At 43.7% G+C, this 18,950-nt stretch overlaps 3 protein-coding genes across 6 annotated transcripts; 2 read left to right on the top strand and 1 right to left on the bottom strand.

Moving 5' to 3' along the window:
• Positions 1-2,442: 2,442 nt before the first annotated feature.
• LOC116196744 (triacylglycerol lipase SDP1-like) lies at positions 2,443-6,522 on the bottom strand. Of its 4 annotated transcripts, XM_031526618.1 has the most exons (5): positions 6,163-6,522; positions 5,747-6,055; positions 4,065-5,678; positions 3,726-3,869; positions 2,443-3,634 (listed from the first exon to the last, which is right to left on the bottom strand). In XM_031526618.1, exons 3-5 carry the CDS (start codon positions 5,481-5,483, stop codon positions 2,696-2,698), a joined length of 2,502 nt encoding a protein of 833 aa, XP_031382478.1. In that variant the 5' UTR covers positions 5,484-5,678; positions 5,747-6,055; positions 6,163-6,522; the 3' UTR covers positions 2,443-2,695. The 4 variants fall into 4 exon arrangements, with proteins under 4 accessions (XP_031382478.1, XP_031382475.1, XP_031382476.1 ...); XM_031526615.1 differs by having other exon boundaries at positions 4,065-6,055; XM_031526616.1 differs by having other exon boundaries at positions 4,065-6,049.
• Positions 6,523-7,774: 1,252 nt separating this feature from the next.
• On the top strand, positions 7,775-12,730 carry LOC116196743 (calmodulin binding protein PICBP). Its single transcript, XM_031526614.1, has 2 exons — positions 7,775-8,426; positions 8,538-12,730. Exons 1-2 carry the CDS (start codon positions 8,256-8,258, stop codon positions 12,462-12,464), a joined length of 4,098 nt encoding a protein of 1,365 aa, XP_031382474.1. The 5' UTR covers positions 7,775-8,255; the 3' UTR covers positions 12,465-12,730.
• A 4,605-nt stretch (positions 12,731-17,335) lies between these two features.
• LOC116193517 (probable F-box protein At5g04010) lies at positions 17,336-18,563 on the top strand. Its single transcript, XM_031522252.1, has one exon. It carries the CDS (start codon positions 17,373-17,375, stop codon positions 18,156-18,158), a length of 786 nt encoding a protein of 261 aa, XP_031378112.1. The 5' UTR covers positions 17,336-17,372; the 3' UTR covers positions 18,159-18,563.
• Positions 18,564-18,950: the final 387 nt, after the last annotated feature.

The following is an 18,950-nucleotide window of genomic DNA, read 5'->3' as shown; positions in this document are numbered from 1 at the left end:
CTTCGGGGTGCAATCAGGGCAAATAATTAAGTGCATGCATTTATCTGGAATTTCGACCCGTAAATCCCAACAGTTAAATCAGATATATATATATATATATATATATATATATATACAATCCCCATCCTAAGTATAATTAATCAATTAATTTAATTAGAAAATATTGTTCTGATAATTATAGTTTGAGCCAAAAAGTTTGTCATGGACCTTGCTCCAAACCCAATCACGAAGGTATGAACAGGATTAGCGCACACCGTCTAGATGGTCTATCCAATTCTTTAATTTTTCTTTCGAAAATAATGTAAAACTTCTCGAGAAATTGCAAGAAAGACATTTGTCAAAGAACAGGAGGAGTCTCATACCACGACTGTCTTGTTCTCGAGTGTAAGCGTGTTTTTTCATAGAAATTCGGATTCTTTTATATAAAAGAGAAGGATTTAATATAATAAAATAAAAATTTTAAATATTTAATAAAAGAATATTAATATTACTGCAATGAAAATTGAATTTGTAATCGCTTGCTGTTCAGACAAGAGCATTTGCGACGAGGGTATGCTCTGTTTTTTTTTAGAGTTGATCTTAATTCACACGCATAGAACACAGGATTCATCCGCATATTGTACTGATATGGCCGGATTAATTCGAACATTTTAGTTTGAATTTGTCAAGCTCTTATTAATAATAAGTTATCTTGAAAATGTCTTGTTATATTTCAAAACATTCTTAAAATTAAATTTTTATCGCTCGGTTGAATCTCAGATTAAAAGAGTTATGAAGGTTTATAAAAGGATGGATTATGGAGGATTATTCAGGATTAATATACAAATTTGTATAACTCTCCAAAAACCCTCCCTAACCAGAGATCCAAACTAGTTATTAAGAATACTCCTCAGCAACAGTCATAGTGGAACTCCCCCACGCGCGAAGGATGACATCAAACCCCCCGAACTCACACGTGCGAAGTTCTTAATTGAAACACGGCCTTTTTGGCACTCCTTGAATCTTCTTTCGAACTCGAACATGCTCTTAGACTCTGCTGAGTTCTTCTTCGGGTTAAACCGGACGTTTAATATATGGCGGGGTAGAACGATTCATTTTACTATGTTCATATGCTTCTTGTTTTATCATGGACCCGGGTAGACTTTCTCAACAAATGTATTATCACATCTCTATCGGGTTTTCAATACACATTTGACCGTCTCTCTCGAGTAGAGCATCGCTTGTAAAATACTCCATATGAGAATCGGATCATTACATCTTCGGGCTCTTCCGAAATGATCACGCGAACAGATAGATTGATGTTAACTTTAGAACTTTGGCTAGATAGAACTTAGAGTAAACTATCGATTTGATCTTGAAAGATTAATTTGCCATCACTTTCATCCCTCGATGACTTTTGCCAACAAAATGGTACTAAATCTTCATTCCGCTAGTCAATTTAGTTCACCATCAAAAAGACCGTCACAAATTGCTTATGTGAAACTAACGCTGTTAAATTAAATTGTAAAAACCGTAAAAAAAAAAAAATTTTAAAAAGGAGTGGGTGGAGGAAATAGTAGAGTTTGGTAATATAATAGAATTTAGCTTCACTCCACTTCAAATATTTATATATATTTAAGTGAAGTATAGTAATGACTAAAAAATATATATGAAAATTTATTATTAAATTAAAAAATAAGATAAAATAATAAATATTGTGTTGAATTTTGAAAAAAATTATGAATAATTGAGAGAATTTAATATTAAAAAATAATTATAATGATTGTTAAAAAAAATCTGTGAGAAAATTTATTATTATATTAAAAGAAAAAATAAAAAAATAATGATTATATTATTAAATTAAAGAAAAAGTAGAGTAGGGTAAAGTAATAAAGTTGTAGTAATGAATTATATTGTTAGGCGGAGTGAATTATACTCCATAAACAGACAAAGCACTTTTGATGCATGGCTGGGGATGGGCCAGTGAGAGTTTGACTCACTGAGATCCACTCCTTTTGAGAGAGCACTTTGGTTGTGCCCCGAGGCCTGTCCCAACGGTCGCTGACAACATTGGAAATACGTTCAAACCTTGAAGTGGTCTGTCCCCCCCCCCCCCCCCCCACTCTCCTTTGAGATCAATTGGTGGGGGTCTTTTTACCATTTTGGCCTAGCCCACTGTCTATTTTAATTGTAACACCCAACTGCATTTCGTTGGACTAAACATATAGTCTTCTCGAAAAGCTTCCAAGATGCATGTTTTAAATGTGGAAAGCTGGAGTTTCAATCAAGTATTCCGTCTGAATAAATGCATTGCCTTGCTTGCCGGCAAGGGGCGGAAAGTTACGAGAAAATGAGTTAGAAGTGAGAAGCAGAGGGCGTCGATGTCTTTTATCGATACTTCATGCACGAGTGCATGATCGATGGAGCGGACTCTTGCGTCCACTGAGAGACGGAGAGAGAGCGTCGACATAATTACCAAGTTAATATTATAAGCAGCATGATTAAATGTTACAAATACAGCATGTAAAGATTACACCTCAAATAGCATCTCGTACTGAAAAGATGAGCGGAGGCATCAAGACATTTCGACTGCAACGGAGAAGTTACGGGACATGTTATGTTTGCTAGTTCTACCTGGACTCCGTGCTATCATAAGACCAAACAAGCTTCGCAATCAGCACTCTCTGGTAGCAGGGCAGATATGATCGCAAGGGTGTTACCGATCCACAGGCATGCTCTCATTTCCGCAATCTTCATGACAAGCAGTCTCTTCCAAGCCTTTTTCCTTTGCGTCTTCATCCTCGCTATATTCAGAGATTGAGCTCGCGTCCATCTCCCTATCGGAACAGTCGAGCTGCACGCACTCTGCTATTTCAGAGTTACTTGTCTGCCCCTGCTCTGACAGATTCAATTCCTCTTTCTTCAGTACGTTAAATACTATCCCTTCTCGACTCCTTTCTGCCTGCAAAAGGTCGCCTTCAGTCACCGTGATGCTCGAGCCGCTCCTGTTCAGATCAGTCTCTGTGCTTTCCAGATTTCTTGTTGGAGTCGTCACCCTTGGGCTCTGTAAATAAAAGAGATCTCTTCCCGTTTGACTGTTAGCTTCTGAGTCGCCACGCAAAGGTTTCTGATCAACTTCCACAGTTAAATTACGAACATAGTCAACGAACATATCAGCTGAAGCAGTCCTCATCAGGGGCCCACCAGATCTCGTCCAAGAATTCAAACCTGTGCCCTCAGATTCGTTGTCGCTTCCTTCATGCCCACCCGGATGAAGCCGCAGATTGCTTCCGGGAGATGATCCTTCACTGATAGGCCCATTGCCAACTCCTTGTAGCAGCGACGGAGCCACATCTGTAAGATCCTCAAGGGACCCAGTAGAGTTCTCCCGAGCAATGCAATTCCAGGAAGGAATCCTTCTAGAACCATTGAATTTAGATGTGGAAAACTGACTGTGAGAAGCAGCAGCTGCAGCTCTCTCGGCACTCCTCTTGAGCCTCTTCATGTGGTTGAGAATCGTAACACACTCATCAAGAGCAAGCTCGATCCCGCAATTCGCTTTTATGGCAGAAAGTTTCTCCCAGGTGCACCTCCTCCCCTGGTTAGAGGCTTTTTGAAGCTCCACATGAGATGGGTTTTGAATAATCTTCAGGTACTGGTCACAATAGGAAAAGAAATCACTCAGACATTTTCATTCCCAGTTCAAACAAATTACGGGAAGTTTTCCAAACTTATCAGATGCATACCTGTGCAATTGTGGCAGGCATAACAACAGTGACATCGCCCTCCCAATCTTGAGCAAAGAGTTGGGCAAGGCCCCCCAGAGGAAACCCGAGCTCAAGAATCTGATTGCATCTATGTTTCACCTCCATTTCAATGAGTTGAGCAAGCTACAAAATTTAAGAATGGGATCAGATCATTTTCACTCGAGAGGATGTAGACCTGAGAGTAAACCGCTCGATCAACTAACCAATCCAATCACTAGGACTAAACAAGCATGGATAATGACAATAACGCACCCAAAGCAGATTGCAGACAATTGGGACAAGTTCAATTGTTTGACAGTAGAAGATAATAAGTCGTACCTTGGCAGCAAAGTTTCCACCATATGCTCTCACAAAATCCTTCATCCTCAAGAGAGGCGAAATATGAGGATTCGCCTGACTGACAATAAAATGATTCACGTTGAATAGTTCCTTCAGCTGCATCATTGGTAGATCAATCTCCAAGCTACCGTCCCTCCATCGGCGAGCAGAAGTGCCTGACCCCTCCTCCGGGTTCACATTGAATGGAGGATGATAAGGAACGATTTCTCCGCTTCTGCTCTTTGCCATCAGTTCCTGGGCTTCAAAGAGGCCGGGAAAGGCACAAGATGCGGTAACGGCACTCCATATGATGACATGAGGAGAAGTCAAGTAGTTAAGGCACCGAGGAGGCTCATGCTTCCTAGGGGAGCAGACAGTTATTCCCAGGATTCGTCCCGTCAGGTCATAAGCTTCTTGGAAGGTGAGATTACTGGTAAGATGCCTCAACATCTGCTGCAGCTGTCTGATCTCGTGAACAGCCCCTTTACTCATAACCCTCTTTACCACGGCGAAAATCCCACCGAGCTGATCAAAGAACTGCAATGAGTGCCATGAATCCTCAAAGAAGCTCTGCAGCTCAGGCCAAGACCTAGTGGCGGCAATTGAGCACATGACGGACCCTACAGAAGACCCAGCAATTATTCTAGGCAAAAGCTTGTGTTTTACAAGTGTTTTCACCACTCCAACATGGAAGGCTCCGAGAGAAGCACCTCCGCTCAAGAGCAGGGCTGTCCTACCAAAGGCATGCCTTGTTTCGTGCATGAAGGAGAGCTTCTCTTCCAAGGAGAGCTCTTCTGAGTCCGAGTTACAGACCATTCTTAACTGGGTTGCGACCTCATCAATATATTCTTTAATAAGCCTAGGCATTGTAAGCCTGCCTTTGTGAAGTTCCGGATTGCACATGTTGCCGAGGTTCCTAACAAGATCGGCTCTCATACAGAAGATAATATCCCTTAGAGATCCCTCGTGGCGCCGGTGGCGGAGCTCCTGGAGCTTATTCCTCACCAGTTCCACATCATAAAGGTCTGATTCGTTCAACCTAGGGGTCTCTTTGTCTAGCATCTTGGCAGCATGAGCCCATTCCTCGTACGTCAATGCAGCTCTCATCATATTTCTCCAGAACTTCCGCCTATAAACCATCTCAGCCCTCGATTTCACATTAGTGTAGCGTTTCAGCAGGAAAGCCACGACGGTGACCATCGCTAATATCCCTTGCGGGTTTCTCGGGTGGAACCATGATACCACAGGTCCTACAATGAGACCTACCCTATATATGCAGTTAAACAACACATGGAAAATGTGTTGCCGGAAATGGGACATCGACCGAAAGAGCAGGATCTTCAAAGCAATGGTCCGACCGAGGACCGATGAGGGTCCGATCCGGAAAGGATACAAGCTCGCCTCGTTACTTATATCCATATCTTGATCAAATAAATCAAATTCTCGTCAAGACTTGCCCGAAAAGGTTTAGTCACAGGCACGGTAGGAAAGAGCAAGCTTTTAACCAAGAACCAATGTCTGCTTCGAGAAAATCCAATCAGAAACAAGAGATGCTAAAACGCGAAGACTGCTACACACACACGGTTGTTCTCCACAGTTCTCCCCAATGAAGAACTACAGAAGGGCGAGTTTGTAAGAAACAGAGAGTAGCAGGAACGAGGGTAGCAGGAACGAGGGCTTACGATCAATATGCAGAAAGAATCAGCTTCAGCTGCTGGGCAACACTTCTCCAAAGAATCAGAACCCTGCCCCAAAATGCATAAACCCCGGAGAGACTCGAAATCAAGGCCCCGTCTTTTCATCGCCTGGCCAAGCGCCCGTGTAAATAAAGGAAGACCCAGCAAGCAAAAGCTAAGGGACCACAGCTGCAGATGGAATACTAGAGCTATAGCGGGTCCTATCAAGGGAGGGCAACGGATAGAGATATGGATGAGGAGGAGCCGAATCAGCAGGGAAGACGACGGTGTCGGCAGTATGGCATGGGGCTGCGCCTGCCACAGTATTAATTAATAAAAAGTAAAATAAATGAAGGAATGAAGTGAAAGGGTCAGGAGGGACGGAGAATAAGGTAAGGAGAGATGACTCCGTCGATGCCCACCTGACCTACCGGAATCGGAGCAGAGAGGTCTGGTTCTGTTTTGGAACCTTCCGTATTACTTCACTTATATATATATATATATATATATATGTTATTATGCGGAGAGCAAAGCACACCGGAAGATGAAGAAGACGAAGAGTGAGGGCAAAGACAAAAAGGAGGTGGAAATTGTTCCGTTTTTAATGGGGGGAAAGGGAAATCATTGGAGGAGTGGAGTTTCTTTCCGGGAACTCCTTTTTCTTGCTATGGCCGTGGCTTTGGCCTTTGCGTAAACGGGAACGGCGGGCAGCCCTTCCCTTCGTCTCCGTTGCGTCCAAGAAAGAACAATTCAACTCGGAGTTTGGTAGACACTGTCACATCGGCGCCTTTCATTCCTTGTTCTTCTTCTTCGTCGGGTCGTGCTCATGACGACGAACATTGGGTAGACGGACGGGACTGTCTAAAGAGACTGGGCTGGGCCGCAATGATTACTCATTGGGTCCATATTTAACATTGGCCCAAATGATTTCAGTGGGTCGCTCAGGCCCATACCACCACGGCCCACTCTTGGAAGGTGAATGGACCTTCAACTTCAATCGAGTTCTTAAAAAGATAAAACCTGAGGTTTGTTCTCGCTATAAGATATGCCATAATTTTTGAGCAGTTTCAAACATGAGATTTCGGATTTGATTCTCGTAGAGTTAGATTTCCCGTACTTTTTTTCACCTTCTATTTATTCCTTTGCCATTCGCTAGCTCATCGATTTGTGCAGCGGCTAGAGTTTTACGCGATCTGATAATTGGAAAGCGTACGGATCTCACCTAAGCCCCTTTTTTTTTGGGCCTTTTCCAGCAATGCACGTGGATATGAGCTTTTCTCCTCTCAATTCATACGTTGATTATTAGATAGATTCTATCTATGCCATGCCATGCCACCCTTCCCCGGCAATCACGGTCGGAGTAACCACTGCGGGGGGCCCACTCACCCCTCTGCCAACGCGGTTTCCTTCATTCTTCAAGTCCAAACACCGTCAAAAAGAGAGAGTCGCCGTCGGTGCGACCAAGTGTGTACTGCTGTTGTCCTATGGTCCCGCCGTGAAGTTATTGCTTTGCCCACGCGACTTTGCGAAAAGACCCAAATGGTGAACAAAACAGAAGCTTTCGCTTCTTCTTTTTTTTTTTTTAACTTGGTAATATCGCGAGGTGTTCTCAGTGGTCGTCGATTGCACCGAAATCTTGTGGTCAGTGAACAAAATCATTTACTAAGAAGCTGCTTAGCTTGGAAGATTGACTTTGCCAAATTCATGAGATCTTATCATTTCATGCAGATTTATTAGTATTAATTATTTATGCAAGAAATGAAGAAAAGTAAACCACTGGCACTGACCCAACCCGGAGATCGGAGAGTGACACTTTTGCTCCAGAAGGCTCCAAATTACAGGTCAGTCGGCTCAGCCAAAGGGGGGACTTGGCCAGGTCAATCAAATCTCCTCCTCCATTTGCACAAGTCGATCTCCTTTCCCTTTTCACAAAAATTATATTCAATTCTGAAACTTCAAAGCAATTAATTGATTAATAGATGAATGATTTTTGTATCAGTTTCTTAAGCAAAGAGAAAGTCAATAAAAATTCATTTAAGAAGGAAAAAAAAAAAAAAAAAAAACAGAGACAGAACAAGCACTACAGCCAACAACAGACTTTGGAACATCTGTGTCTTTCCATCAGGGATCTCTACGGCTAATTCTCTCCCTACCTATTCCATCCCAGAAAGAAAGGTTCCTCTCCCTCTGATGAATCTTTGGTTTCCATTCGTCCCCCTTCTGCTAAGGAATCCCAACTCCATTGCAGAACCAAACCTTACACACCTCTCTCTCTCTCTCTCTCTCTCTCTCTCTCCCCCTCTGTCTCTCAGTGATATCAGTTCGGGGATAGAAAGAAGAAAAGCAACATTTGCTGGTGGAACTTGAAACGGGACCTGATCAGTAGGGCTCAATCAGAGTGATCTGAAGTCACTCTCTGATCTGTTCTTCCTTTCGAAGGTCCAAGACAAGGAGGGTCCATAGAAACTCCCCGGGTTGGAATTGATCGAGCTTCTGAGACAGCCAGAGCCAATCCATGGGATCATCAGCAAGAGGCGGAGAGTCGGATTCGGAGAAGCTGCTTCTCTACCTATCAAGTGACTCAGCAGGCTCGGAACGATCGACTCCAATGGAAACCTCCGATGCATCGGCAAGTTATGCAAAAACCAATGATGCCCTTTTGGATGGAGAGGCAGATGGTATGAAGGTGAGTTGACTGTGTGCCTGATTCTAGTATGGGGATAATAATGAATGCGGGAGGAATATGGAAGCTTTTTAAATAGCTTACACAGATAAGTTGTTGCCCATTTTCTGGCAGGAATTGATGGGAGCTTTAACAAGGAGACGCAGCTTGAAGGTGGCCAAGGGGTTGACAAGAATGTCCAGCTTAAAACCCAGAAGGCCTACCACTAGGAAAGTTTTCAGCGGATCAGAGCGGAAGAAAAAATTGAAGAAGTTGAGGTCGATCAAGCTCGTGGGTCCGGCCAGCAGCTCATCAAGAAGACAGGAGGGTTTAGATCATGACCAGCTCTCAAGATCACGGGATGAAGCAGATGTGCCACCGAATTACTTGAAGGCAACGAGGTCTTCTGATGTGAAGAAGGTGAATTCTCAACCGAGTCCTCACAAGTCGGAGTGTAGTATTAGCAGCAGTGATGGTGAAGGGAAAATTGTGAATAGCTTTACCATAAGCACTGCTAGGAACAAACCCGTAATAGCTTTCAGGAGAACAGCCAGTCTCAGACCAGTGAGAATCTTGGCAAAAGTGCCCAGCTTGAAACCGAAGAGGCCTTCCACAAGGAAATGCTCAGACAATTCCAAGGTTTCCGACTCGAGTGTCCACAGCGCCACCTGTTCTTCTGCAATCAAGGGCTCTAAGTTCCTCGCCCAAGTGGAGAACCAACAGGCAGGAGATGTGTCTGAGAAGATTTCTGCCATGAAAGTCTGTCCTTATAGCTATTGCTCCCTCCATGGTCATCATCATGCTGCTCCAACGTTGAAGCGATTGAAGTCTGCACGAAAGCGTGTGAAAAATCAGAGGAGCAAGAAGTTGGATGTTCTTTCGCGAAGTGGAAGGGAGGATTTTGAAAAAGAGAGTTCCCATGATGCTGAGAAGGTCAAGAAGGAATTGACTGAGGAGATCAACTGTAGAAAAGATGCAGGTTCAAATGCTGATGATGGACGAGACAGGGTCAAAGAGGTTGCTGAAAAAGTTTTTCAAGAAAAGAAAGAGCAAAGCAGGACAGCCGACCCTCCAGTGGCTCGTGAGGAGAATCTATGTCAAGCATTTGATTCTTCTTTAAAAGCTCCAGCAAATCAGAAAGCCCATGAACAAAGAGAATCTGCAGTAGACATTCTCGAGTCCATTAATGCAGAAAGGAAGGAAAAGGAGGAGTCTGGAGAAGGCCCCGGTAGTAGAGGAAGAAAGTTTGTTTCCATTGGAACTCAAACTGATCTGGAACTTGAAGAGTGGGGAAATGATTATTCTGTTTCATATCACATTGAAAACGACCACAGCGAGGAGATATCAGAAGCCTTTGAAACTGTCCAAGAAACTGAAGACGAGAACCCTCCCGCATCAGGTGAACTCAGCCATGGGGATTCTACTTCAAACAATGAGCAACCAAATTCATCTAAAGCAGCGGCTGTTGCTGATGAAGAAGAAGTAGCAGGAGCAGTTGTAAGTGTTTTCCCAACAGAAGAGTTGGGTTCAGCACATGCAAAAATGGAGGAAAACCTGGGATCTCCAGAAGAACCAAAAGAAGCTCTTCCTGATCTGAGAGAAGAACCGATCTCAGTACGTGAGGAGAAGAACAAAAACCAGGAATCTCCTGGAGAACCGATAGAAGCTCTTTCTGGCTCAACAGGAATGTCCCTTTTGGCATGTAAGACGATGGATGAAAACCTGGAGTCTCCGAGAGAGTCTGAGCCGGATAGCACCAGCGACGATTCATTTAAGTCGTCATTTGGGAGACGGAAGTTCAATGATCTGTGGTATCTCATATATCAACACATGGTATCAGATGTAGCTGAAAATGGGGGAATTGAATCACCGGTTCATCAGGTCAACAAAGATGCCAACTTGTTGCCTGGATCGGATCGGGATCCCCAGGTGGCAAATCATGATGAAGCTGCCCAACAGGAGGAACTCCAGCAGAGTGATGCAATAAAATTGCTGCAAGAGGCAATCAGCAAAATTCTTGAACAAAGTCAAGACCAATGCTTGATGAAGAAATCCAGTGCTGACAACATCAATTTCGATAAGAAGGAAACAGGTGAGGATCGCTCCATTGATCATAAAAGCGAGAAAGAACCAGACCTGGAAGAAGAGAAGCTGGAAGCTCTTGAAGTGTCCAAAATCGAGGCGAAAAGAGAAGGAAATGCAGGAGGCAGGCCAAATCAGATGGCATCTAAAAGATGGAGCAATCTGAAAAAATATATCCTCATGAAGAGGTTTATCAAGGCGGTGGAGAAGACGAAGAACTTCAGCCGGAGGATACAGCGATTTCCGTCCTCGGAAGTATACCCTGAGCAAGAGAAGGTCAATCTCAGACGCCAACAGATAGGAGAGAGGAAAATCGCCGAGGAGTGGATGCTCGATCGTGCTCTTCAGAAGGTAATTTCTAAACTGGATCCAGCTCAGAAAAGAGGAGTAGCCTTCCTTGTGGAAGCATTTGAGACGGTCAATCCAGTTGCGGGAGGCAAAACTGGCATGAGCATGAATGCATCATCTCCATCTAATGTTAATCGTTCAGGAGCCAGAGAGACTGCCTTAGTTCAAAATGAGGGGCAATCTACAAAGCACAACGGGGATTCCGCTGAGATTCTTACTGTCCCCTCTGATGATGGCGAGAGATATCAGAAGGAAAATGAAAATTTGGTCGCAAGCCCCACTGAGCAAGCGAGTAAACTCATCTTTGTCAGTGAACAGCCAGGTGAAAGGAATCTCTCGGTGCCGCCTCAAAAGTCCATTGACGGAGACAAAGCTGAAAACAGGGATCAGGTTGGTGGTCCAGCGGTAGGGAGAGTTCAAGATATCCAAAGGGAAGGGATCCCAAGTTCAAATTCACAGCTTAAGACTGGGAATGATGGAAGAAGCAGAAAAAGCTTGTTGGACAGTGACATTTCAAGGATGTGTGTAACCGAAGATCACGTAGAACGAACAGCAGTTGAAGTTTCAATTTCTTCCGCTCTGGTCCATGATGAGCCGATAAATCCAACAGCAGCCAGCAAGACTGATGACGGGGATGTCAATTCAATAAGAACAGTCGAACTGACTGAAGCTCTGGAGAAAGATGGTGAAGCTTTGGTAGGAAAAGAAGTGGTCCTGGGATCTCCTCATTCTGAAGAATGCAGGGCAGATGAAGGGGATGAACCGCAGTCAGAGAAGAAGAAATATACAGGGTTGTGGTACTTGATATACAAGCATATGGCATCAGGTCTAGCTACAGAACAAGGAAGTGAGCCAATTGACCCTCGTGTTGATGGTAACAGACTGGAAGAAGAAAACGAAGAGGAGGAAAGCAGATCTGTTGACATGCCCAGCTCTTGCCCAGGTTCATTGCGAGCCGAGCAGGACGGGCTTATCAAAGGGAGGGCAGAGGGTGAAGAGATGAAACTCCGCAAGATTGAAGCTGTTAAGCTTGTCCAGCAAGCACTTGATGAGATGCTTCTTGAATGTGAGGACAGCTCACCCCATGATCGATCCAATACCAGCAATGGTGGAGTTGACGAACAGGAATCCAAGGAAAATAGTGGCAGCAACTACAGAGAAAATTCTCTTCCAGCATCTACTGATACTGCTAAAGATGGTCCCATGCACTTTGGAAAAGTGAAAGAGAACAAGCCACTGCCGGATTTAGAGATACAGCTCAAACCAGACGATGCTGTCCATCAAGAAGAAGAAAGTACTGACTTCAAGGAGGGGAACAAATCGAACCCGAGATCGGTGAAGAACTGGAACAATCTGAGAAAAATGATCCTCCTCAGTAGATTCGTCAAGGCACTAGAGAAGGTGAGAAATTTCAACCCCCAGGAGCGGGGGCATCTGCCTCTGGACCCTGACAGGGAACGAGAGAGGGTTAATCTGAAGCATCAGGACATGGACGGGAGGAAGAACGCCGAGGAATATCTGCTGGACTATGCACTTCAACGAGTTGTTTCCAGGCTCACTCCAGCCCGGAAGCAAAAGGTTCACTTACTCGTGGAGGCTTTTGAAACAGTCACTCCCCCTCTCAGGAAATGATATCAACTTAGGTACGCTGTCAACAGCTTCAAATCATGCAAATCCATGCACATCAGCCAATAATCAAATGGTTAGTTTGGGACAGATCCTTGATTCTATTTTCTTACTAGGGGTTTTGTATTCATAGAGCAGTATTAGTAGCAGTTGTTCGTACTGCGGGGGTTTTGGGACGATTTGTGTATTCGGTTGTTCATTTTTGTTCAGATCGTAATGTACTAAAGTCTGGTGTATACGAAGCATTTCAGGACATGTTTTTGCATGGATCATCGATGTCTTTCGCTATCGCCACTGTAAGAAAAGACCCATATATGAATTTCATCAAACACTCAGCAGCCCCAGATGGCGGAAGATTCTTCAACAGCAGAAATTAGCCCAATCTCCCAGTTCAATACTATCCTGGGACACAGATGAATCTTCTACAGCTTGTATAAACTGAAAAAGAAAGGAGGGGGAAAAAGATTTGAGACCAACATGGTCGATAGTGGAAACAGAATAGAAGGCACCCAACTGCCTAGTGGATAACAGACATGGAAGAGCAAACATCACCCGCTTGTCTGTTTCTCGTTTGCCTGTCGAATGAGAAGATCTTCATTTCATCGGCCCAACAAGAAATGTCGTCTTTTGATCTGTAATGAACCCTCACGTCCAATCCTAAAACGAAAAGTAAAGTTCGAATTTTTTTTAATTTTTATTTTTTGGGTCTCGGATGGAGAAAAAGTTCGAAACTTTCCCCGCTAAAAAGAAAGAAACTTTGACATCTTTGTTTATTGTTTACTACCACTGACTGCAAAAAAAGCAAAATTCATCTGGCGAATGGCACGAATCCGGCGGGAATCAGAGGCAACGTTGGTGGCGGTCGCGTTTGACCCCACCGTCGTGGACTCCATGCGTGCTTTCTTCCGTCCGCATGACCTAATAAGCCCACTCTCTTGCCATTCAATTAAATTTAGTTTTGGGTTATTTTAATTGGTGATGAAAGGTAGGCAGGCACTGGCAGGCCCAATTAGCCAAATATGGCATTTGTCTTTATATGCAACTGCCTTTTTTGGACGAAAGCATCTTCTTCTTCTTTTTTCCGAATAAAAATGACGGGTAGTAGTGATAGCAACATTATCACCCCGCTACGCAATATTCGGACTTTCATGTTCAATCGCGAATACACCAAATGAACTGAACAACCAGCGCAAACACTAATCCCGTCAGCATAACATAACTAAGGACCTAGTATAGTTCAAAGAAAACGGAGATGATTTCAGGCTCAAGCCAAAGAGTCCACCCTAGCATATGTCCTCGGAGTATGCGAACTCGAGACCTGAGAGTTTCCAAACTATATGGAAGTAAGATTGAAACCATTAGGCCATCAACCCTAATGGTGGACGAAAGCATCCTTATGGTATTGACAAAATCATCTAGGATATGGCCATGGTCTAACAGACCGTTATTAATCGTCCTTGTCCTAAGTGGCTCATTTTGAGAATTCGGCGAGTGGTGTTTTCACAGCTCTCTTATATAAACTTGTTGCATTTGCTTCGACTGTAGGTGCATGAGAAACAAATTATGTGAATTCTACTAGGATTAGAAACCGAAGTTTTGCCAGAACACAAAAACAATCACTTTGTGATATGCGCCTAAATCCAACCATGGTATTGGCTCCCCTATTCGACCGACGGCCACGCTGCCCAGAGTTCAATAACGCGTGTTGCATGTTTTCGTCGAGCACCAACCAAAACAATCAACGAAAAAACACGTGAAGAAATATTCGTGCGTACTCATCGCCTTGGAATATAAGTAGGGGACAATCTTCCGCCCACCTAACAGTTTTATAATCCGACAAAATTGAATTCAGTTTCACCATCTCTTTTCCAAGTAAAAAAAAAATTAAAAAAAAATTAAAAATCACAGGAAAATTTATTTAAAATGTTCATGATTTAACCGTTTAGTCAAATTTATCATATATTTTTTTGGTCAAATCTATTTTATGATTTACATTTTCAATCAAATCTATCACGGCGTTATCTTTTCCGTCGACATCTAACGACCGTGCTGACGTGGTGCCCACGTGATAAGTGTGGTCCACCATCCCTCCACTTTTCACATCAGCACGATCGTTAGATGTTGACGAAAAAAATAACGCCGGGATAGATTTGATGAAAAAAAGTAAATTATGAGATAAATTTAATAAAAAAATATGATATATTTGATAAAATTGATAAATCATTGACCGTTTAGGGTAAAAATCTCAAAATCACATGGGCGTAAGATTTCACGCGCGTGACATTGACGTGCCCGCCAAGCCATTGAATGGCATTCCAAACTCCGCCCCCTTCTCTCTCTCTCTATAAAACAAAGTCCGCAGCCTCCCGACACTTCCAAAGAGACAAACAGCAGCATCTGAATTCCTCGCCAGATCCTCTCTCAACTCAAGCCCTCGCTCCCTCCGGAAGATTCCATTCCATTCCGATTCCATGGCCGGCCTCCAGCAGTACTACTTCTTCCCCACCGATTTCTTCTACCCTCGGCCGTCCTCTGACGCCGCCTCCAAAGCGGCCGCCGTCCTCCCCGTCCAGGCCTTCAAGGATGACTCCGTGGATCCCGTCAGGACCACCGATTGCGGCCCCGAGGTGGTCCCGACCACGTCTGCCCCTATGCTGGCGCTCAATCCGAGCGCGATCAAGAGGGAGCTCTGCCGTGGTACCCCCATCATCGCCGAGCAGAAGAAATTCCCCGACGCCTGATACTGATTTGGACTCGAGATGCCGGACAGTGAACAGATTCATTAGGTATCACAACATATGTCTCTCAATCTCATGGTTTTTTTCTGGAGACCAATGAGATATAATTGATTACTGAAGCGAACGGAATCATCGTTCACATGAAGATTTTTGTGCGTTCCTTTTTTATTTTTTTTAATGTAACCATTTTATTAATATTATTATATGCATACATCTATTTATTGTGATTTTCCGCTGGCTTTTCACCATTTATTTCAAGCAGTCCAAGCCTAAAGTTGGTTTCGAAATTCGTCGTATGGTATATGGCTAGTTGCGACCATATAATACACTGCGTCGTAGCAACACTAGCTTATCTTGTGAGTGGAAATCCTCGTTAGTTTCCATGCAAAAACTATATGACACATCGATCGTTGCATATATGTACGCATTCGCAATAGGGTTTGATGGCGAATATATATCTTGGACGGTACTGTCATAATATGAATGATGAGGAACAAATTCTAGTTTTTTTTTTTTTTTTTTTTTTTGGGTATGGGGTGGGGTTCTGTAACAGAGTGCGTAGGAAGGGGAAATCCGATACTTTCCATTAATGAATTATTTTTTACCTAGCGAAAAAAAAAAAGGTAGGGGAAATCCAGCAAAAAATAAAAATAAAAAGGTAGGGGAAATCCACAGTTTTCAACATTGACGGGCAGTACGATCGATTGATTACGACTGATGATTGAATTTTGGCCGTTGCATTTAATTAAGTTTATAGCTTGTATATAATTCAGGAGTTTTATGGACTTTTATAAATTTCAATTTTGACCAAACATGAGCAGAATATGCTCTTTTAGTTATTAGTGGGGGGATGCTATTTGATTGGACCGCCGCCCAAAAAAAAAAAAAAAAAGAAGGAATATGCATGAAATATGCCTTCTAAAGTGCCTCTTCTTCTCCCGATATTTGATGCATGCAATATATTGAGCGGTCGCTGCCCTGTACATATAATATAGCACTATGTGTGGTCATTAGAAGTGGGTAGAACAGAAGAATAAGAAAATATTAGTTTAGAGGACACTCAAGTCAATACAAAAGATCATACCTCGGAGGCCTGGTAGTAAGGCTTAAGACAATTCGCTTTTAAAGTTCCGATTTCGAGTCTCTCCCCGTACCGTTACAGTTTATTAAGGTAAGAGTCGCCTACGTAACCTGAAAAGTCTGTAGGAATGTACACGAACTGAGAGAGCTCATATAAGTTGTCTCCTGTTTTTCGCTAAGCGCCTTGATGAAGGGTCGCTCTCTATAATGATAGTTATGTTTGATAAAAACTCTGAGATCAGAGAAGGTTATAATTGCCTGCTACGAAAACTCTCTATTTTATCTAAAAATAAAATACAAAAGATGAAAAGGAAGTTTCATTTCACAAAAAAAAAAAGAAAAAGAAAAGAGAATCATAATAGAATTTGCTTGCTGTTTTCAGTTTTAAAATTCCAGTTAATGTCGAGCTGTATTGGTTAAGTAATATTACAGGGATGTCATGTGTCTGTATTGTATGTTTGCATTAATTTAGATTCAGAATAGAATGAATTTTGAAAAGTTCGGAAAACTTTAGCTGCCGAACATAATGACCGCACATGAGAAAAGGCGAGAAACCTAAATGGCAATTAGAAAGAATCGCTATGGGCGGAATCGAAAGGAGGATATAACGACTAACATGTGAGAACGATCGATTATTGCTGTGATGAGAAAGAAGAGAACTCCGTCTTCGTGCTGTGATATTTGACCAAAATGGACAACTAGAAAGGCCCTATGATTTTTCTTGACACATTCGACAACTACTTAACGCAATGAGGAGTGCGATCAATAGGCTCCATCGATTTTTAGACAATCACACTAAAAAAAAAAATCCACTTATGGAAAAAGAAAATTCTTAAAGAGGAAAAAGAAAATCTAAATTTAACCGAAATTGTGAAAGAGATGGTATACACGTGTGCCCACGACACCCAACACGTGTAGCCATAGAGGCAGCTCGCTCTCGCGTCATCCCCAACCTCCGGCGGTGACTCGATCCCATGCACCTCGACATCGCCTTCCACGTGTCACAACCCACCTCCCTCGTCAGCCTCTGGGCCCCAGGGCAGCCTCTTTTTATATTAAAAAACCACAGCACGACCGTCAAGACAGAGTCAAACATATGTCTCCGACTGGTCAGCATATTCCGACCAACCCCCCGCCGTGGGACGTCCTCGTCCTGGTGGCCCACCGCCTCGACCCCAAGACCCTCGCCGTCGCCTCCTGCGTCTGCAAGTCATGGGCCGCCTCCATGTCCTCCGATTGCCTCTGGGAGCCAATCTGCTCCATGCACTACCCTTCCCTCTCCAGCCTCCACTGGGCCGACCCCTCCGTCCCCTTCCGCCGCCTCTTTTCCATGGGCTTTACCGCCTCCAAGTGCCGCAACCGCTGCCCCCCGCCGCCCCACCTCTCCCTCGACTCCCTTGACTTCATTATCGACATCCGGGCCCTGAGGCTTCCCATCGCCACGGTGGCAAAACCCGGGGAGGAGCTGAAGCTCGAGCTCGGCCCGAACAACCTATTCCAGTTCGATATCGAGAACACAAGCCCGGACCACCTCTCGGTCTGGGAGGTGCCGTGCCTGGTGAGGGTCACGTGGAATGTAGTGATCAAGGGGTGGGGAGGGGTGTTCACGGTGATGGACTGCAATGCGAACGTGAGCCTCATCCCTGGGGCGGAGTGGTGGTTCTCGGAGGAGCTGCCACCGCCTGCTGGGTGGTGCGTGAGCGGTGGGGTCAGCGGGGTCGTGGCAGACATGAAGGTCGTGTTCTGCGGCCAGAGGGAGAGCGAGGGGAAGCTGAGGGTGGAGAAGGCGAGCGTGGGGATGCTGAGCGCTCTGAGCTGGAGGTACTTGAGTGTCGACGACGGGCTCAGGTACTTGCAGAATTTTCTTGGCTCGATCGAGTAGGAATCCTGATCGAGTTGGGATCGTAGCTAGAAGGTGTAGTTACCATCCCGATTAGAAGGCGTCATAGATTAGAATGAAGGCACTTCAAATATGTATGTGTCATATGAACGAAGTGATCTCCATAGCAGAAGCCTTTTGTACTACTACTATGTACCTCGTAAGTATATTCCACAAGAACATAGACGGAACAATCCAATCTCTCCGAATGTTCGGATGTTTCCTTGCATCATTTTAGGATGAACCGAAGTCGCAGAATGTCTTACATTTATCAAATAATTCCATTTTGTTTCATATTCTACTGAAAGGAATTCCTGGGGCATAAAGGTTCCTGTAAGCTGCTCTTGGAATTGGAGGAAGCTCCTGCATCTAAGGGATTTGGTTAACCCAGCATTGACATTCTGAACCGGTTTGGGTGATGACTTTGAAAGGAAATAAATTGGACAGTATTGGGCAAAAACTTGCGTGGAATGTATTCACAAAGTATGGATAGAGAGAAACAACAGGATCTTCAAACACGAGGTCTCCTCCGTGAGTAGGATAGTTCATCAAACTATAGAATTAGTTAGAATGAAGATTTTGTTTATTCCTAGGGTGCAACATAAGATAACAAGCTCGAGCATAGCAAAAGACTTGGGGATGTGAATTTTATCTGTTTGTCTTCCGTAAATGTGGGGAATAATTACTCTCGGATGAGGGGTCTTTGTACGTATTGATTTTGATTATTAATGAAGTTTAAACCCTTATCCCAAAAAAAAAAAAATCCATTTTGTTTCTCTGACAACCATATCAGAT

Source organism: Punica granatum, chromosome 2 (assembly GCF_007655135.1).
Source record: "Punica granatum isolate Tunisia-2019 chromosome 2, ASM765513v2, whole genome shotgun sequence".
Lineage (NCBI taxonomy): Eukaryota > Viridiplantae > Streptophyta > Magnoliopsida > Myrtales > Lythraceae > Punica > Punica granatum.
The sequence above is the reverse complement of the archived record's forward strand: the minus strand, read 5'-3'. Positions and strand labels throughout refer to the sequence as shown.